General features: G+C 36.9%; 1 protein-coding gene and 1 pseudogene across 1 annotated transcript; one reads left to right on the forward strand and one right to left on the reverse strand.

Annotated features, from left to right (window-relative positions):
- Positions 1 to 938: 938 nt before the first annotated feature.
- LOC138313988 (vasopressin V1a receptor-like) lies at positions 939 to 4375 on the forward strand. Its single transcript, XM_069254204.1, has one exon. It carries the CDS (start codon positions 1975 to 1977, stop codon positions 3250 to 3252), a length of 1278 nt encoding a protein of 425 aa, XP_069110305.1. The 5' UTR covers positions 939 to 1974; the 3' UTR covers positions 3253 to 4375.
- Positions 4376 to 14160: 9785 nt separating this feature from the next.
- LOC138313262 (uncharacterized) lies at positions 14161 to 14977 on the reverse strand (annotated as a pseudogene).
- Between the last annotated feature and the right edge of the window lie 3810 nt (positions 14978 to 18787).

The raw sequence follows: 18787 nt of genomic DNA on the forward strand, positions 1-18787 counted from the left end.
AGCTTTGGTAACCAAGGTAACCACAACAATAGTTTCATAATATATATACCCACCAATATTACGTAATTCTATACACTAATTGACTGCTACTCCATGGTCTGAAAAACTATTATTAAATATTAAAATATGATCAAAGTCTCAAAATAGAAAGATTAAAGCACGTGGAGACGTGTTTAGATGTTTATCATGTAACGAACAGATTTGGTGCTACATTTTAGTCAGTTTGCTGCCTAGGACAATAAATCACCATGAGCACGTGTACTCCCTATGTGTTCCCCATGTAGGCTTATACAGCATGTCCCGCCTCATCTACCGGACTAATTAATACACATCAAAATGGACATGTAATGCTGAAAATGTATAGTATGGAGTAGTCAGGTGCAGTACGAGCATTGCTGAGGATTCCGCTAATCTTACTCAGGGTACTTAGTTTCTAATTGGGACTTAATTTGATTCTGCTATTAAGAGCATCGAAATCTAAATATCAGCACTAAGCGGTGCATTTACCCAGATTCGCCAAATATTTTGAAAATCTTTCTCATTAGCAGGTACACTTATAGGACACAATGATTATCTGGATATATGTCAAGTATGTAATGCAACGTTGTAATCACAAACCAAACGGAAAAATAGTTCATTAATATAACATAAAGGTAGAAAGGTACAAGGAGGTAGTGAGGTTTAACAATAGAAGCTTTGTTTTCATTGTTACTGTATTGTAAAGCATAACATCGGTAATGCATTATATATGGGAAGAAGACTGTACTTACCTTTCATGTTTAACAAAGACTTATAACAATAAGATGTAAATATTGATCAGAGGTGGAGGGGTTGGGCCTATTTCAACCCGTCTATGTTCAATGTTAGAGAGAGAGTGTGGTATATATAGCTGCCAGCTCTCCAATGCAACAATATGATACACTGGCTGACTAGCCTGATGGCTTTACTGTTACAATGGTACGAAACAATCACATCAAGTATACATATCATGGAATACTTAAAGGACTTATGTTTAAAGAGGATTTATGTAAATTTCATACGAGGCGAGTAAAATGTCTGAGTTTCTAACACCCGATAATACTCGACGATGGATTCGTAGTCTTATCAATACACAAGGATATTCCAAAGGGGTTTACGCACGTGGAGGATGTTTATGCAGGTTTATCAAAATCCAGAGAACTATTTCACAAATGTCAGAAAACTGTTTACCGAACCTGTCTTCGACTGTATATAGCATACGAGTTTGCCCTCAATACATGATGATGTTGTGATTGCTAAATGTTCGCACACAGCTTTAAAACCATTTGGATTTTTTTTAACAAATCAACAAATATTTCTCACGAGTAGACTTCAATAGATGATAATACTGTGATACGTATTCACATCTTCCTTAACTTCTGTGGGACGTTTCCTGAAAGCAGCTTACATTTTGATATACGGAGAATGGTCACGCGCCAACTACCGAACATGTTTACGAGAATTATTGCTTTGTTCCGAAACATATTTCACGGGAGAGAGAAGACAAGGCTGTACTGTGAAACATTGTTACTGAGGAAACAAATGTTGAGACTAACACATCATTACTAGGCACGTCAGATCAAAGTCATGGATACGACCTACTGAAAGTGTTTTAGTGTGTGATTTTGGGTTCCGATTGCTAAGAATGAAATTAAGAAGTTAAGGTCGTGTAAAAGGATACCCTTATGGAAATACTTTACATGTCCAGGAAGCGTTTACAGCAGGAGAGGCCAGGATTCTTCATCACCCAGAAAGTGTGAGGTTTGTTTCGTTCAATTTATTTTTATAAACCTTCACGGATTAAGACGTTTGGATTGATCATTAACCAAATAGCGAGAGATTCAGCTCACCCCATTTCTTATCACTGTTATACAAACCGTCAGACACTAAACCTGTCAATCATATCTAAAACATATATGTGAAATTCACAACCGTTTTTATACGTAAATATTTGGTATGCGTTATGCCCTGAACACTGAACTGAGATCAGGACGCATCAGTCGGTTAACCAGTATGGAAGCGAATGAAAGTTTTGATACAGAAGCGGGACGACTATATGAGTGGAATTCTAGTATATCTTCCTCCCTACTCCCGAACAACATTATCTTGGGATTATATCTCACCATAGGATTACTGGGAAACCTCAGCGTGTTATACGTCTACATCTTCAAAATGGAGAATAAGAAAGATGTGCGTTATTTCATTCCAGTTCTTGCTGTGACGGACGCCATTGCTAGTCTGGCCGGATGTGGAGTGAGTCTGTTGACCAATATCTATCCAGTTATGTTTCCGGTAGCAGGTTTATGTGAATGTTTGTGGTTCTTTGCGTGTGTTGTGTTAATATGGTCCGGTTTATTAAATCTTGTGATAGCGTATCAACGTTACATGAAAATATGCCGCCTCGGTAAAAATATGACGTTGGGGTTTCGACGGAAGACGCTTGTCATTACTGGTACGGTGTCCACAGTGTTATCGCTACCTTCGTGGGCTTTCTTCGCCAGAGTACCAGTGTTTAACTACAAGACTAATGTGACCGGTAATCGATGTGGGAGTCGATATGCAACCGACCTTACCTTCAAAGCATTGATTTACATCTACCAGGGAATTAATGGCATGCTCAGTCTTGTGATAGTTATAGGAATAATAGTATTTTATAGCTCTGTGGGATCAACACTTTACAAACAGGAAAATCGTTTAAAACGCCATGTAAGTTCAAAAGTGCCTGCTAGTCCAAGCAGAAAGTCGGCCGACGTAGCGCCATGGCGGGAGTCGCTGGATATACCCATCAACGGGCAATCTAAAGGTATGACGAAAAACGATCTCATAGTTAGAGACAGTAATACAATCGAAGCTCCCAAAACTGAAACGTGTAGGCTTACAGAGGAATTAGGCAAACATGACAGTTTATCATCTAACTTAGAGCGGGAACCGTCCTCTAAGAGTCAGGCTGCTCGCTATAGAGTTACATATATGTTCATGACCCTGGCTCTCGCCTACATCCTGTGTCTGGTACCGACATTTGCTGTGAATCTTTCCAAAGACATAGAATCTAATGAGTTTTGGATGAATTTCAACAACGACGAAGCCTATTCCTTAGCAATAATGTTCTGTTTACGACTTCACCTATTAAACAACGTCATGAACCCCTTTATATATTTTACATTTGATAAACATTTTAGGAGAGAAGTTATCAAATTATCCTGCTTTAACCGATGTTTTAGATACAGAAGATGATATATGTATGACGCTATGGAATATTATTTAATATTATATCTGGCTGTTTATAAGACCTCAATCCAATTTATTAAACCAAATCTTCATTAACTCAACTTTCTTGATTAAAACTCTTCGTAGAATATAATGTAGTTTGGGTATCGATCATTATCATATTAATACCCTTAAATCCTTATAGCTTGATACTTGTAAAACTGGAAGCTTTGTCGCACTAATTTTGAGGTGCAGTAGATTCATAATTTCACATTTAAGTCGAGTTTTGTTAATGAAAGAGGTAATCGTGGTGACTATACTTTCGTTGTTCTTTGATTTCGGAGTATTTATTTCATGGCGCCATAAACGGTTGTTTTCTCGTAAATTAATGATTTATTTCAACATAAATGATGTAACGATTAGTATCTGCTGTCTGCTCCCAGGAGACAAATACTTTTGTAATGCGAAAAGACTCATTTCCGGTGAATTATATAGTAATCAATCTTGATTATGTGCTTTATTGAGAAATATTTGAATTAATATGTTATTTCATATTATCAAGGCATTTCAATTATAAGGCAGCTGATTAATTAATACCATATACCTGCTATCTAAAATTTAAAAAAATCGTTTTCATAAACAATACCGACTGTTTAATGCCCTATAATCCTTTTGAAGATTACTTTAAAGGTTTTACGAAATCCTTTCACTTTATAATGCAGTAAACTAAAACCTAGCATATGTAACATAAACACTTAAACAAGGAGAGGAGGTCATTAAGACAACATTTACACAGAAAATATACATATATATACTATAGCGTATGTCACATAGAAACTAGGAACAATTGATAAAATCTTTGTTTCAGTCGCTTACACTTGAAACTTAAACAAGTTTACTCAAGTGTTGTTGCCATATACCGAGCATAATATTTATGTTATAATTATAATTAATACACCATATATTTTACCAGTTACGATGAAATATAAAATGATAACACATTTATCATATTTTATATATATGAATATGTAAACAGGAATTCATCTAGAAATAGCAGTCATTCATTTGTCTAATCGTGATATCAGAGACTGGTGTAGGCCTTTGTGATGAAATGTGCCAGCGAAAGAGTAAAATGTCACATCCAAATGTTTTTTTGTTGAATGTTACTTATTAATTCTGAAATCGAAATGTGAATTGAAAGACAGATGGAATATCGTCAAACACGTCCCTTATCCATTCTTGCCGTGCTGTCTAAAATAGAGAGGATATCGAACATGTTAAGAACATGTTTATATTACACTGATGTTGATTATGGTATCATCACATTATATAGATACACATGCCGTCCTCGGGAAGGCCCAAGCAAACAAGGGTTCCTAGTGTATAAACGCTACGCAGATGAGTGCTGATAACATTTACACAAGAAAGGACCATTTCCGGGTGCATCATAGAAAAACACTGCTGTATAGTCAATTCATTTAATTCGTACACAGAAAGCCTTTCACCATTCATTACAAGCACCATATTAAATCAGCATCACTTGATAAAGGGATGTTTCATTACTAGTTACCCATGTATCTGTCTGGCTGTATCGGTACGACCGCTTAGTCATACACAATTATTTAGATACGATCTGGTTGGAATTAAGGCGTGACAAATTATCATTTACAACCATTAACTATTCTCTATAAGACAAATTGTGTTCGATCACATATCCTTGTAAGAAATATAACTTCTTAACATCTGAATACAATCATATAAAGGATTGAATGGTACATTAATGGTGAATTCGTCCATAAACACGAAAAGTCAAATTCGACTAGAAATCCATTTTTATTTCATAAAATGTATTTACGCAATATTTTGAAACGGCCTTGAGGCGAAAAACGAAGATCTTTTCAATTCCGGATATCATTATATTTATGTAGGTCTCATGTGTATAATTACAAACCAAAACAGTTGTACTAAACATATTCTCAATGTCGTTACAGAGGGAGTGGTACATTGTATGTTGAAACTTACTGTAAAAACGTGTTCATGTATATAAAAAGTTATGAAACCCGTCTCGAAATTTTTCTTGGCAATGCTAGTGAAATATTTTTCAAAAGCTCGACACATAAAATATCAAATGAAATCAAACCTTGTGTAATATATGTGTGGATCAGAAATAACCCACAATAAGGCCTATGTAATGACCTGGCTTTGATCAAGGAAGCATATGTAAAGTTCAAGAATCTAACTAATGATTTAGTACGAAGGCGGTTCATCTAACTGGCTAACAGTTAACACGTATTTCTAATAATTTTTACCATGTATTATTCTTAACGTGCAGAAGAACAGGACAGAATTCGAATTTCTGTCCAGTTTCCCGACCAGGGATCGAACTCAGAAAATGTCAGAGAAGGGGATTCCGTCAGCTGAGTGATATAATGTAGAAACCATATGAAACATATATGCACAAGCCACACCATTTACAATAGTTATTTGTATACTAATCTTATACATTTGGTCACATAGCCACAAATTCTATCAAAATACTAGTTTAATTTTTTATACCAAATACTTGGTGTTCTTTCAAGACAATCGTGAAAACGTTCTAAAGGTGTACAATTTTATGTCGAAACGTTTATGGAGGTTTAAGGAATCCGGAGTCTTCTGCCTAAACATTGAAAGAAGGTCAATTACAAAACAGCAAACAGAGCAGGCAACGGTAATGATACTTAATTCCACTTCCTGATTGCGCAGACACGATTTGGCAGATCTCGTAATGAATGACATTAATTATTAATGCTGCAGGTCATTGGGGAAAGAATTTACAATAAGTTTTATCACTAACTAGTATCTGTTGCTATAAAAGATACTCTATAAAAATTGATAAAATATCAATTTGAATCATTTGGGAATGACTTATGTGTGAAGACATTACAAATGTAAACAAAAAACACTTTCTTATCTTTGAGGAAAATATTACGTTACTGCACACCGTGTTTTCCGCAGTTGTAGTCTACTTATTACATTTCGTTTTAGTATTTGTCTTCGCATAATTACTAGCAATAAAAAATATATTTCAAAGCTAATTTTGCATGTGAAAAAACCCCGATGAGACCGAGGTATTTATGTTAATCTAATCAATCCGATCTTAGTTGTGTTGGTGGCCGGTTTCTGTGACTCTCCAAACTCATTCAACATTAAGGCTTTAGCTTCTGTTTATGCCAGTGATATGCTGTATGCCTATATCTCATTTCTTCGGTATACTTGAACTTAACTAAGTTGATAAAAGTGTGTATCCATAGGGGCTAACCTTCAGATATTACTATTATATTGACTCGTTCATTGTTGTGTAGCTTGTACATTTTGGCAAAATATGCGAAACAATATACACTTTAGTATAACTAGTCCTCATGGTTCCTAACATATTTCTGGCGTCAAATAATTGTTTAGGTACGATGAGCTCTTGTTTGACATCGAGTTTTTTTATATTGTTATGCAAATGATGGTGCAAAACAGGGACAAATATCCATGTGGAAACCCACGGAAACTGCACACGGTTACGACGTAAGAAAAGCAAGGTGTTTTCGATGTATAATGGCTAATTTGGCATTTCTAGGTAATATCCTACCTGATCCAGCTCGATGGTCAAGAAAATTGATGTTAACAAGAGTTGTACGTTTATAAAAGCTGTATGATGTTAACATGATGACATTAGATTGATGCTGATTTATTATTTGCATTACGAATTTGGACTTACTTAGTGCTTCTGTGTATAATATTTAAGGATTAAAGTATCTTTCTGGTGGGTCTATCGAAGGATAAAGTGGAGTAGAGTATCGATATTTGGAATGGAACACCAGAATGATACCTTATTCAACCCCATCGAACAGATATATCTGCACTACCGGTAAGGGTAAGTTTTCTCTGTCTTACCCAGGGCGAGACAGCTTGCACGCATAGAATATATTCGCCTGATAAACCGGAAGTTGTAAAATATGATAAGCAAATAAACATTAATCTATGCAGTCTAATTAAAAATCCATATAACATTTGACCTCGAGCTCGTGCTTCATGCACGTACTGAACTGTGACCTAATGATCATCGGAGTCAGAAGTCAACCTGTTTTCACATATTTCGTTGATGTTTACCCAGCGAATGATTTAAAGGGTTTGATACAATATGTGTTATATCTTTTGACTTTCAAAATTATTAAGTTTCTTGTTTGTCACTGTGCAACGATTTAACAAAGTGTTTGAGCATTAAAAATAACTCCAGTTTGATACAGTATTGTAAATAAATACTGTAGCTTTTTTTTAAATCGTGTAGGTAGTTTTTAATTATTTATTTTTTGGAACTTACAGGGGCAGAAAAAGGATTTTCCCCTACCTTGAGGGTAGGACAGGGAAATATGTACCCTTGGAGGAGATTCACGACAGTCTAACCCTCGGCAAGCCTCGGGTTAGACAATCGTAAATCTCCTCCTCGAGTAGAGACTTTCCTTGTCCTACCCTCAAGGTAGGGAAAGACCCTAGTAATCCTTATTTTTACAGTCTTACGTATCATTGCTCTTGACCAATATCTACCCTATTTAGTGTTTATGGCATTTATAAGATTAACAATTGGATAATATATCGTTTGGCTCCGCAAAGCATTTGGAACATCCACTCGAAGTGGCGGAAATTCCCGCCAATTTATCAATGAACATACAAATAAAAAGAGTTCCGTCTAATGAAGCATATATCCGGGGTTTTCCCCGATATAAAACTCTAAATCGTTTTATTTATCTGATGTTAAACCATCCCTAGAACAAAAACAGTTTGATTTTAATGTTAAACCACCCTTAGTACAAAAACAGTTTGATTTTAATGTTAAACCATCCTTAGTACAAAAACAGTTTGATTTTAATGTTAAACCATCCTTAGTACAAAAACAGTTTGATTTTAATGTTAAACCATCCATTGTACAAAACAGTTTGATTTTAATGTTTAACCATCCATAGTACAAAAACAGTTTGATTTTAATGTTAAACCATCCTTAGTACAAAAACAGTTTGATTTTAATGTTAAACCATCCATAGTACAAAACAGTTTGATTTTAATGTTAAATCATCCATAGTACAAAACAGTTTGGTTTTAATGTTAAATCATCCTTAGTACAAAACAGTTTGATTTTAATGTTAAACCATTCATAGTACAACAACAGGTTAATTTTAATGTTAAACCATCCATAGTACAAAAACAGGTTAATTTTAATCTTAAACTATCCATAGTACAAAAACAGTTTGATTTTAATGTTAAACCATCCATAGTACAAAAACAGTTTGATTTTAATGTTAAACCATCCATAGAGCGTGTTCGGGTATATTCGGCCCCCTTACAGAAATATCGCTTACAATCCGCCTGCGTCAAGGAGGTGTCAGTTTCTTAAATTTTGTGATCACTTGAGTTCTATTTGATCAGTTCACGTTTAAAATTACTTGATTACACGGATGTTTAATGGTTACATATCATTATTTCCGGTTTTTGGAGGTTTTGAAATGAATCGGACGTCGTTTCGAGGAACATGCACAAACAGAGTTAGGCCCAATACTGTAAACATTTGCCGCTCTCAGAATGGCCGCTCTAGGATTCCGCTTCATTGATATTTCGAAACACCCAAGGGTGTGTATTGTATGTAAGGCCTACTCTCGCCGATTACATATAACGGATATAACTTGTCAGTCCCCTGACGTGAATAAAATGCATTGTCGTGCTTTATCTATTAGCATGTCGTTTTGGTTAAACTTATCCAACTCAAAGACTGTTGTTGTCCTGACATATTTTATCCATTTGCATGCAACGAAAATGTTACAAATACAAATAGGATAGTACGTGTTGTAGCGAACACAAGATGTAAACATTGCGACGTCATCGGAATGTGCAAAACTGTACATTGTACAAGAATAATACTGACCCAGTATTATACTTATATTAGAAACGAACACCTGTGGTACAACATTGTATATTTGGTCGGCACTGAAAACACCAACAGTTTCTACTGCGAACCATCATAAAGTTGAGTAGCCTTTGGTTTAAATCAACGGGGTTTATACTATTGATCAATTCATCACTGACTGTAAATTTTCATTTTAATCCATCTATCCATAACTTATTTTCGAATTGTCAACAATACTTTCTGTGTGATTTTAGTGGTAAAGTTATATAGGATGTTAATGTAAACTTCAGTATTTTTGACGCCGTTTTGTATCATAAAAGCGTCGGTATTAGGATGTAGTGCCTATACTATGCCTGATGATGTAACTTCTCGACCTTACCACTTTGTTATTTTAATGCATTTTTGATGGCTATATGGAGCATCACCAGGTACTCTGGTAGATTGCTAAGGAGTCGCATCAAAATCGAAAAAAAAAAAGAAAAAAAAGTTAGAAAAACATTAAAGAGAATAAAGCGATGGGACGCCAACAATGGCGATAAAACGTGGGAGGATGGGACGCCCTTCGTGCTTTATCCGCCAGTACCTGTATAGATGAACTATGGAGAGGTATTAAATAACCAGGACATGTATACGGATATTTTAGGGTCCTAGATCAAAAAGTTCTGTATGTGATAGGGATAGATACCGCATATTATATAGATGAAACATTGATTTTCTCCCCGGTAAATTGTTCTCAAAGGATTTCAGCAAAAAAAAAACACATCTATCGCTTTCGGTCTAATGACAAGCGAGTACAAATCCAGTGTACTCATGGCAGACATATTGTCATTATATTCACCCTACAATATATATCTCATTACTTAATACCATCGCCAAATCTCCTTGCAATAGAAATTGAAAAATGTCAGTCGCGATTAGGATCGGTCAATGCAGGCACGAAAACATAATAACAACAGCTAGATGATATTTTGTTAATTCAGAGAGCTCCAACGCGAATACCACTGTGTCTCGAATATTAAAACGTAATTGTAATATGGTAATATATAACAGTCGTCGATGTACTCGCGAAGGCGTTTGAATCGGCGACGTCACGAAATGTGGTCAAAGAGGTGAACATTATATTTCTATAAGTGTGACAAGCAGACATAGCGAACTACACTCCCATTTGATGTGTTCATTAAATAAACAATGGTGCATCGATTTGGAGTTGGATTAAGATTTCAGAGGAAGTCTGGCCGACAACGTCAGTTAAAATGTAAATGTATATACCGATAAATCAGTATATGGGAAACACAGATAACGTGTACCGGGTTATCTCTGTCTCTGTTACATTCGCGAACATATGCTCCAATGTAAAACTGAAATACACGTAGACATTTACCATAATGTCAAGTACATACTGAAATCCAAATCACAGATAGTACAAATAGTGTAATAACGCGCACGTGCTCTGGTTCTGCACGTGTTTTATGATTGGTTACGAACTGCTATTCTTAAATTGTCCCGTAGAAATGTCTACCAGCACGAACACATGTATGTTTGGTATATCTAAACCTAAACGCCAACCCCATACAAATAAACAATTAATGATAATCGAGCGATACTACATAGAAACAGAAGGCATCCTGTCTTTAAGTACATGTATAAACTCGTGCAACTATATCACCAGTGACAGGAGAAACAAGAGCAGCATTGTTATCGAATAACAAAGTAAAATAATCATTTAAAAGGTCAGATTAACACAAGTGGTGAAATTAAGGCATGACACATAGACCACCATCATTGGAATACTGTAAATATATTTATATTAGCGGTAATTTTATTTAAGCTCTTTTCTTCTTCTTCTTTTTCTTCTTCTTCTTTGTTTTTCATGACTCCGTCAATAATGACGATTACGTCACGGTGATCTGTAGGGGTGCAAGGGTGTGAAGGGTTTATTTTTTTTAGTACGTAAGATAAAAGATGTGTGCAGAACTAGTGCCATCCTCGATACTCCAGGGGTTCCGATCACTTACGATCTCTACACCCCTGGACTATCTCATTGTCAAATTGGAGGCAGCTCAGTGGAAAACATTTGACCAATCACAGGCTAGCAAAGATTTCCTTTGAAGACTACAGAGAGAGCGACGCCCAACTTCAAAGCCACACAGTCGACCACAGTGTTCCGTTATACGGCTCTTTTGATGTACACCAAAGGACTAAATTACCTGTTCTGTTGCCTCTATTTTTTTACTCTAAGATAGTCCAGGGGTGTAGAGATCGTAAGTGATCGGAACCCCTGGAGTATCGAGGATGAACTAGTGCATGAGGGCTTCAAGGACTACGTGGAAAATATGTGCCTTGAATTCCTCGGGTGTGATGCATTGTACTGCTGCTACAGGGAGAAGATTCCGATTCCTTTGTGTTTCACACACCTTTGAATCTTCTAAAAGTGTATTCCCGGTATTGAGCCACAACTAATAATTATATCCGCGTTAATGAATCATACTACACAGATTTTAACACTTGCGCTCACATTTGACTGCGCCTAAAATAAGTACGTTTGCAGTATTATACTTTAGCCAAAATATTTTTATACATTAATCTGCCATAACAAGTAATTGTCAAAAGTGTTTTATGTAAGCCTAAGTGTAACACAAAATGATGCAATATGTATACAATGTTGTATGTGGAAACTACCTCCGTTAGGTTATGGTTACAGTAACGTTTAACGTTTATACAAGTAAGTACATTTTTTTTTTTTATAGTGGTATGCAAAAAAAATATTGACCAATCAGAAAGCCAGATTTGGTATGAAAACAAAGAAAAATTAATTAATTAATCTGCCATAACAAGTAATTGTCAAAGTAACACAAATGATGGATGTGGAAACTACTCCGTTAGGTTATGGTTACACAAGTAAGTACAATATATATAAAACATAATCGAACAAAAACAAAAGGAAGGTGTGCTTAACGAAGTTCTTCTATCTGATAATTAGATATGCTGAATATCGTATTGTGCATTTCTAATGGAGCACTCCATCCGCATGGAAGCCAGTTTATTTACCGTACTGTATCACAGGTGAGTTGTGGTACATGTACTTGGTTTGTTTGTTGTAGTAAATAATATATGAGACCTTACATAGCTATTTGTGTTTTAGCCTCTTATAATGTACAGATACATATTCATTATTTGTATTGGGTATTTGGCATTGTTCTAGTAACCATTAAATGTTATCCCTCATGTCCCATATTAGTTTTAACAATGACAATGCCGAATGAATTATCGAATTAAATCGTTCAGATACATTGTTTTATTTCCGACTCGTTGCTCTTCGCACTTTCTCACATCCGTTAACCCAGTTGAGTTTCAAACTACAATGTGACTAACGTTAGTCGATGAGTCAGTATTGAAATCATTCTGTCAAATTTCGTTCTTCAACACTATCCTATTCGTATTGCGTGTCATTGTTTGTATATTATAGCGATACACGAATCGTTGGTATTCGTCAAAACAATCGAGGAATAAACACGACTCGGTAAGAGGAGAGCACCACTTGACAGCTATGTGTAAAACCTGGTGTGGAGGATGCGTGTACTTGACAGCTATGTGTAAAACCTGGTGTGGAGGATGCGTGTACTTGACAGCTATGTGTAAAACCTGGTGTGGAGGATGCGTGTACTTGACAGCTATGTGTAAAACCTGGTGTGGAGGATGCGTGTACTTGACAGCTATGTGTAAAACCTGGTGTGGAGGATGCGTGTACTTGACAGCTATGTGTAAAACCTGGTGTGGAGGATGCGTGTACTTGACAGCTATGTGTAAAACCTGGTGTGGAGGATGCGTGTACTTGACAGCTATGTGTAAAACCTGGTGTGGAGGATGCGTGTACTTGACAGCTATCATATACCTAAATGTGCCAAGTATTTTACACCAACGAATCTGTCTGTTTTTATAATCATTAACATAAAATGAAGATCGTCTAGTATCTAGTGGCAAATACTTCTCAATCGATAGACGCAGGAAATTCAACAGTCTTATGTATAGAATGATAAGATGACTTTTGAAACTTCTAACCTTGATACATGTACATGTATGCATTTGAAAATCTGATGAAGAATGTTTCGCGTAGAAGAAAGATAGAAGCTTGGCATGACGTCGTAAATTACCTTGATAACCAAAGAATTCCAATAACAGTACCGGATCTTCACAAAACCAGGGTGAATATTTTGACATGCTATTTTCTCTTTTGGGATCTGTTGAAGAATTTATATGTGAAAATCATTCAAATGCGCGATAAACATGCATAGTACAAACATTTGTAACAACACAGATTTTATGCACTGGAATAGTTCTTGATTGTATACTTTATGTGTGGTTAGATGAAATCATTAGATGAAAGGTTTTTTTAATTACTTATGTGACAGGACGAGAGTGTTGCGCCGTCAGCCGGTTTCGAACCCGCGACCCTGGACTTACATGTACTGGTCTGCTGCGCATGCTCTACCGACTGAGCTAAAGGTAAAATTAAAACACACACATATATATACATGTACAACATATGCAATCTTATGAAAGTTTGTTATCATCACTCTAAATACAGAAGATGGGATGCTGCGTCTGTGTACTGTATCACATCCATTGCGCCAGTCTCCAAGCGTTCCTTCAGTTGGGTAGGCGGCTGTCGATGTTTCGGTACCGTTTGGCTCTGGGTCTGGTTTGTCCTCCGGCTGCGTGTTGGATGCGCGTAATCTCTTTGTTAGCCTGGATTTCTTGGAATACACGGATGATGCTGTAGATGTTTGGGTGGGAGTGTTCAACCTTCTTCTTGAGTTTGTTGTGTCATCCTTCTACGTGGTTCGTTGTTCAGGAGCCCTCAGTCTCAAAGTGCTTCCAGAGTGGTTGGTCGCGCTCTATCCACTGTGTAATGACGTAGTCGGTGAATGCGATGGTGTCCTGTGGTACATCAGCATCTTCAAGGTCGTTGAGTGCGTGGAACCAGACATATTCTATATGGTTTAAAGGGGCTAGGGGTAGGGCTGCGGCTCGTCGTACAAGTCATCTGATGTCGTCGTTGTTGGCGTAGAGTTGTTGAAGTCCGGTTTGCTGGGCTTTCTTCCAAATACACTGAGTGAAATGAAAAAAATCATCCCTTCAGTGTAGCAGCTGGGAATACGGAGCGAATGGCATTCTGGGCAGCGGTCTCGAAGTCCAGAAAAACAGTAGTCGGGTTGAGTTGGAGGTTCAGTTCCGTCATCTTCGTCTTTAGTAGTTTGAAAAAGGGGTAAGTTGTTAAGGTCTTGCTGGGCAATAAATTGTAGACTAGCGGTTACATTTGATTTCCTATCTGGGCATGAATGGTGTAGATCTGGTGAAACTGGGTCGGACAGGTGTAGAAAGTTCCATCACAGAAGAGAGTATCAGCGTTACATAGGTCGATGAAGTTGCTGGATGTCGCAAAGGCTATGATGAGGGATTGGTCACCATCGTCAAGTAGAAGGAATTCCTCTCCAGCAGTCGTCTGTGTCCACTTTCCCTCGAGATTGATGTCCTGGATGTTCTTTGGTAGTTGAGGAGTCTGGGTGCGTCTGGCGTTGAGAGTAATGTCTTGCTAGATTGAAATGTTGGTAGGTGTTGGACAGTGGAGAGTGTGTCGTTATTCCAGTCGTGAGTTCGCAGTTTGGTAACCTCTTCTTCGTAGATCCTGGGTATGGGTTTCACCTCCTTCACGCGGCGGATACGGATGTTCTCCATAATCTCCAGGGCCGTGGTCTTAGCGTGGTCGTGAGGATGGTTGTGGAGTTGGCGACCATTTCCTGAAGGGATGTTGTTGCTGGTACTCATTTTGGCGGGGCAGTCGGGTATGGTGCATCTGTTGTTCTTCACACAGCAACCATTATAAGCAATGTTCTGTCTTCCAAATTTATATCTAAGAAATTTAATAATTAAATAAGCCAAAATAAGTCAGAGTAATCAAATAATTTAATCAATCACATATCATTTTATTATGCACATGATTAAATAGATAAATAAAATATACTGACAGCATAATAAAATAATGTCCTATAATTTAATTCTCTGATACGTATTAATTCAAAACTATATAAAGCATCTCTTTATATTCTCTGAAATTAAAATTCAAAACTATAGGACATCTCCTTATATATAGTATAACTGTCTTCTATAGACTTAGCTGATATAAATGGTATATGATATGTAAATATTGTTTAGATAATAATGAATAATAATGATGAAATTAGATAACTTTAATCCAGGTAATGTGGGAGAACAGGTAAAATCCAGGTAATGTGGGAGAACACAGGTAAAATCCAGGTAAGGGATATGTGAAGCAGACTATAACTGCTGTCACAACATAACTGCCCCTATGTTATTATAAAAAAGTGGGCGAAACAAGAACACACTAATTCCCCCTAGTGCCAACTCATTCTAAGTTCTAAATTAATTTTGACAAATTAAATCCTATGCATTATAAGTATTGGTATTCTCAAATTTGATGGTGAATTACATTATTAAAAGCTCTTTTTGATTCGTGGGAATGGAAATTATGGCACATATATAACTTAAATTGTATATTTATTATCACAAGAAAGTATGAATACCTGTGTCAAACGAAATATCCTCCTGCTGTAAAAACATAATATTTTAATATTTTCCTCAATATCGCGTCTCGTTGTTTAGGCATCTATTAAATAAAGTTGATGATATTGTTAAAATAAAATTGCTAATCTTAACAGGACAGCACGGATATGAAATATGGGTAAAAGATAGCTTCTTTTATTTGTAGAATGTTATATACTTAGTATTAAAAGATCAAGTCAGATTATGTCGTATACAGTGAGCTTGTATATTAATGTCAGAGACAAGATTTGATGTTATCGTGCAGAGACAGAAGTCGGAAATTCATTAGAATGATATGGATAATTTCCATGGAAACAGATTGAAAGCGATTTTGTTTCTGCTACATTATACGTAATAAAAAGTTACAACATCAGTTTGGTAATGTGATTGATGGTTAACAGCCACATCAGAACGGCAATGGAACACAATGAAAACAGCACGGAGAACAATAGCTGGAATGTATTCATGAGATATGAGACGAGAGGGTAGTATGTATAAGCTAGATGTAAACAAAATATAATGTAGTTTTAATATCCTTTCACGACGGAATAGTTTATTGAGATTTTTCCGACACGTGACCACAAGCCCTCCACGGTACACACTTACAGATACACTTGGCCACTTGAACCACTCTCATCAGACCTATTAAAAAAATTTAAAAAATGGCATTTATTTATACCACCTAACACTTTTTAATCCTAAATTCAACGAACGAACATTTGTATTGTTTGCCCATTCTTCTTTTTAAATAATTTGAAACAATAAACCATTACATTTTAGCAATTTTCTTGTTTTCAAGTTAATGTCAAGGTCGAATTAAACTAGTATTCAATTAAAAGTCGGTATCATTTGTTTATATTTTGCACTACTTACCCCGAATGCATAAAGTGCATAGCACACTGATTTTGGCCTTTTGCAAAGCACTCGCCCGTGTGAGGTAGACGCTGGGTTCTGTCCCCTACCCGATCGACACGCCATTGTCTATAACAGTTCCAGGGCCGTTTTCGTATATCCTGAAAAACAAGGTTCAACCAGTCAAATCGCATAATTGGCCCCTGCTTAGCGCTCAGCATTAAGGAAATGGCACGACTGTTAGTATAATGTGACCGAGTGGGGCGTTGTTGCTTGGTATTTCCGTTCCCAGCGGGAGGGCTGAAGTTGGTTGCGAGTTTCCTAGTTCCGTTTAAGCTTAAACGGAACTAGGAACCAGACCCGAGTTCCGTTTAACAAACATACTGGCCAACGAGCGGAGTTCCGTTTATTAGGATTCCTATCTCTAACTGCATGTTCAATTACATATTATATACAGGAATCGAACTTAGAACTTCCATGAATAATACAGCACAGAATTAATCTCCTTAACACAAGTTTCCTTAAACAGATCTGACACCTAGACTCCAGTTCCGTTTAACTTAAACGGAACTAGGAACCAGACCCGAGTTCCGTTTAAGCTTATACGGAACTAGGAACCAGACCCGAGTTCCGTTTAACAAACATACTGGCCAACGAGCGGAGTTCCGTTTATTAGGATTCCTATCTCTAACTGCATGTTCAATTACATATTATATACAGGAATCGAACTTAGAGCTTCCATGAATAATACAGCACAGAATTAACCTCCTTAACACAAGTTTCCTTAAACAGATCTGACACCTAGACTCCAGTTCCGTTTAACTTAAACGGAACTAGGAACCAGACCCGAGTTCCGTTTAAGCTTATACGGAACTAGGAACCAGACCCGAGTTCCGTTTAACAAACATACTGGCCAACGAGCGGAGTTCCGTTTATTAGGATTCCTATCTCTAACTGCATGTTCAATTACATATTATATACAGGAATCGAACTTAGAGCTTCCATGAATAATACAGCACAGAATTAACCTCCTTAACACAAGTTTCCTTAAACAGATCTGACACCTAGACTCCAGTTCCGTTTAACTTAAACGGAACTAGGAACCAGACCCGAGTTCCGTTTAAGCTTATACGGAACTAGGAACCAGACCCGAGTTCCGTTTAACAAACATACTGGCCAACGAGCGGAGTTCCGTTTATTAGGATTCCTATCTCTAACTGCATGTTCAATTACATATTATATACAGGAATCGAACTTAGAGCTTCCATGAATAATACAGCACAGAATTAACCTCCTTAACACAAGTTTCCTTAAACAGATCTGACACCTAGACTCCAGTTCCGTTTAACTTAAACGGAACTAGGAACCAGACCCGAGTTCCGTTTAAGCTTATACGGAACTAGGAACCAGACCCGAGTTCCGTTTAACAAACATACTGGCCAACGAGCGGAGTTCCGTTTATTAGGATTCCTATCTCTAACTGCATGTTCAATTACCTATTATATACAGGAATCGAACTTAGAGCTTCCATGAATAATACAGCACAGAATTAATCTCCTTAACACAAGTTTCCTTAAACAGATCTGACACCTAGACTCCAGTTCCGTTTAACTTAAACGGAACTAGGAACCAGACCCGAGTTCCGTTTAAGCTTATACGGAACTAGGAACCAGACCCGAGTTCCGTTTAACAAACATACTGGCCAACGAGCGGAGTTCCGTTTATTAGGATTCCTATCTCTAACTGCATGTTCAATTACCTACATATTGTATACAGGAATCGAACTTAGAGCTTCCATGAATAATACAGCACAGAATTAACCTCCTTAACACAAGTTTCCTTAAACAGATCTGACACCTAGACTCCAGTTCCGTTTAACTTAAACGGAACTAGGAACCAGACCCGAGTTCCGTTTAAGCTTATACGGAACTAGGAACCAGACCCGAGTTCCGTTTAACAAACATACTGGCCAACGAGCGGAGTTCCGTTTATTAGGATTCCTATCTCTAACTGCATGTTCAATTACATATATATACAGGAATCGAACTTAGAGCTTCCATGAATAATACAGCACAGAATTAACCTCCTTAACACAAGTTTCCTTAAACAGATCTGACACCTAGACTCCAGTTCCGTTTAACTTAAACGGAACTAGGAACCAGA

Source organism: Argopecten irradians, chromosome 2, assembly GCF_041381155.1.
Source record: "Argopecten irradians isolate NY chromosome 2, Ai_NY, whole genome shotgun sequence".
NCBI classification, from domain to species: domain Eukaryota; kingdom Metazoa; phylum Mollusca; class Bivalvia; order Pectinida; family Pectinidae; genus Argopecten; species Argopecten irradians.

Excerpts from the sequence above, each read along its gene's own strand:
- LOC138313988 (XM_069254204.1), top strand. The coding sequence starts at position 1,975 with ATGCGTTATGCCCTGAACACTGAACTGAGATCAGGACGCATCAGTCGG.